Raw genomic sequence first — 3384 nt, forward strand, 5'->3', positions numbered from 1 at the left:
TAATCAGTACTGTATGTTGTATACACATGTATAGAACTTACGTAATGTCGTGTCAAACCTTTCTTTTTCAATAACTTGAATAAGACTTCGAGAGAGCAAGAAAGGGCCCAGAAGGACTGACATCAACAATCACTGAATGTAAGACAGAGAGAGAGAGCGAGTGTGTGTGTGTGTGTGTGTGTGTGTGTGTGTGTGTGTGTGTGTGTGTGTGTGTGTGTGTGTGTGTGTGTGTGTGTGTGTGTGTGTGTTATCTTCAGTTTAACGTCTATTCACTATAAGTGTTTTTAGACGGAAAGGAGTAAAGAAGTGGATAAAGGAAAGGGAATGCATGTGAATATTAGTGTAAAAAAGTATTCATGTTATGTATCAGAGGAAAAGTATATTATAAGAAAAAGGTCTAAAGAGATTGTGGTGTGTATTGAATGAGGTGTCATGGGAAGGAGAATATGTATAGGCATATCAACAAGTATTAACCTACAACAATGTAAATATAAATAACGACATTAAAAGAATACATCAAAGGAGGATACCAACTGGACTGGAGTTTAAAATTTCCGAAAACATTCTAAGCAATGAATAATCATTCAAAATCTTTTCCTACAACAATGTAAATATAAATAACGATATTAAAAGAATACATCAAAGGAGGATACCAACTGGACTGGAGTTTAAAATTTCCGAAAACATTCTAAGCAATGAATAATCATTCAAAATCTTTTCAGTGGCTAATTAAATACTGGAAGAAAAGTCATCAACTACATCTTTAGGAATTAACTGTCTTATGCTCGGACAATGGATGAGTAGATGACTTACAGTTATTTGCTTACCGCATATACATTTTATATTTTTTGAAAATTTTGTACGAAAGGCATTTAAACGAATTCTATACATTAGACTTGTAATTTGTGTGTGTGTGTGTGTGTGTGTGTGTGTGCGTGTGTGTGCGTGCGTGCGCATGTGTGCATGCATGCGCATATGTGTGGTGTGTATGTGTGTGTGTGTGTGCGCGCGCTAAAGTTTTAAAAGGCACACAAAAAAACAGAAGTTATTCAACAACAAAAAATAATAGAAACTAACAAAAATCTGACGCAACTCATAATTCAAAAGAATTAAGTGTCAAGTGAGAGATTGAGAGGAGAGATACAGAGAAATTATAATATATTGTGCAAGACAGACAAACAGTAACCACCGAAAAAGGTCTACATTTTGAGAGATTTTAATTTCAATAAAACTCTACAAAGTACAAGAACACCCAAGTTAACAAATCAACCAAACAACTGAGTCAGCTTAATAAAGACTGATAAATTGAACACTTTCACACACACACACACACACACACACACACACACACACACACACACAGTGACACACATACAGACACAGACACAGACACACATACACACACACACACACAGTGACACACATACAGACACAGACACAAACACACACACACACACACACACACATTTCAGCATACGAACATGATGAAGTCTTGAAAATTATATGACCATTGTCAGTGAGTAAGTGACCCTCAGTGCTTGAACAATAACATGAAAAACAGTGATGTCTGATGTTTGCAAGTTAATTCACTGAAAATAAAGTCTTTCCTTCAGTCTCTTGGTCTGAAGCTGTGTATCTTTTTTGCTGAAATTCGGCTTGCGATTCTTCATCACCAAAACGAATTTTGCACATTTGATTCTGTACCCAGTAAGTGAAATAATACAAAGTTTATTAACACAACATGGAAAAATCCATTCCTTCAAATCAACAGAAATATCATTCATAACCTTCCACAACGATTCCACACACTTATATTCATATCTGTGATAAACCTTTCTTCTTGGATAATAAGATAAACACTGCATGTCTTTATTAATGTTTTTCTCGGTTTTCATACACACTGTCAGTCTTAAGCTTTGACAATCATAATACACATACATTGACCTGTATCCACTGCATCTGATCAATATTGTCAAATTATATCAAGTAATCAACTGATCAATGTCTGGCTTTTATATTATAGGTTTCCTGTCTTTCGCCTGGATTTTCTTTTTGTACTATTGCTGTGTGTGTGTGTGTGTGTGTGTGTGTGGTGTTGTTGTTGTTGTTGTTCAAACACAGAATGTCTTAAATGTGGTAGGAAAGATCTTACTGTCAGATTATGTGGAGACTATTGGGATTTGGAAGGAGTGTGTGTGTGTGTGTGTGTGTGTGTGTGTGTGTGTGTGTGTGTGTGTGTTGTGCGTATGTGGGGGGGAGGGGGGAGGCGGGGGGACGGAGGGGGGGGGTGGTGGTGACAGCGAGTGAGCTAATGTGACGGTCAACGACTGACTCAGTGAACGTGTGTGACACATTATCGACGACATTCACCTCACTTTAAAACGGCTTTGATTTTTTTTTTTTTTTTTTTTTAACGCTTCAAACTGACGCCCCAGAGAATCTAAAAATCTACTCACCACATCGGGGAAGGGCAAGGAGGGCGAAGACGAAGAGTTGCTGCAGTGAAAACTTCATTCTGACATGATTATTTCTCTCGGTCTCAGACCTACACTCCGTCTTTCGATTTGAGAGGCAAAGGGCTGTCTGTCCTCGTCTATTCCGACTACTGATCCACCGATCTAGTTCGACCGGTAGGTCGACGTAATCGTGGCGATGTCCTCACAAATTATTCACCCTGCAAAACGGTGTGCAGGCAAGGCCTGCTGCAAAACCTGTTACATGACATGCAGTCAGGAATTTTTAAGACGAGTGATGACAACCCCTCAACTCCCCCGTCCAATATGGAGTCCCAGTTTTTTTGAGTCGTCTTCAAACACTCATCCAGCTCTCTCAAATCGTATACCCCCCGTCAACAACGACAATCAGACGAGTTTCCTCCCGAAACCACATAAATCTCAGCATGTTGAAGCTGGACACCAAAGCAGACGAAAGCCGAGGAGACGAAGTAGAGAATCCATAGAAGAAAATAAACACGCAGCAGTTGCAGCGACGACTCTCCCAACTGCACTGTTCTCTCTCTCTCTCTCTCTCGCTCTTGGACTTGGCCACACAGCAGCGAACCAGACAGTCCGCCACGAACTGTTGTGTCGCCGCTCTGAGTGTGTTTATGCAGTCTGGCTCGCTCCCCTGAACGCAGGGCACAATGCGCCGGGCGCCCCTCGCCCCTGAACGCAGCGTGGCCTCGAGCTGTGGTGTGTGACCCAGACAGTCAGTCGACAGGAGTTGTGGGTGCTCTGGTGGTTTGGAGCCCCCCTCCCCCTTGTCCTTCTTACCCCCCTCACTTCACCTCTCCCCTACCACACACACACACACACACAACTACTCACCACATCCACCCCCCTTCCTCTCTCTCTCTCTCTCACATCGTAAAAAAGAGCTTGCCCA

At 41.3% G+C, this 3384-nt stretch overlaps 1 protein-coding gene across 1 annotated transcript in view; it reads right to left on the minus strand.

The window, feature by feature from the left end:
* LOC143276663 (uncharacterized) overlaps positions 1 to 3059 on the minus strand; it is a 118316-nt gene extending 115257 nt beyond the window's left edge. The window contains exon 1 of the mRNA XM_076581287.1: positions 2457 to 3059. Within this exon, the coding sequence (XP_076437402.1) occupies positions 2457 to 2514 (58 nt within the window). The 5' untranslated portion in view covers positions 2515 to 3059. The remainder of the gene's footprint in view (positions 1 to 2456) is intronic.
* Between the last annotated feature and the right edge of the window lie 325 nt (positions 3060 to 3384).

Source organism: Babylonia areolata, chromosome 32, assembly GCF_041734735.1.
Source record: "Babylonia areolata isolate BAREFJ2019XMU chromosome 32, ASM4173473v1, whole genome shotgun sequence".
In the NCBI taxonomy this organism is placed as follows: Eukaryota; Metazoa; Mollusca; class Gastropoda; order Neogastropoda; family Buccinidae; genus Babylonia; species Babylonia areolata.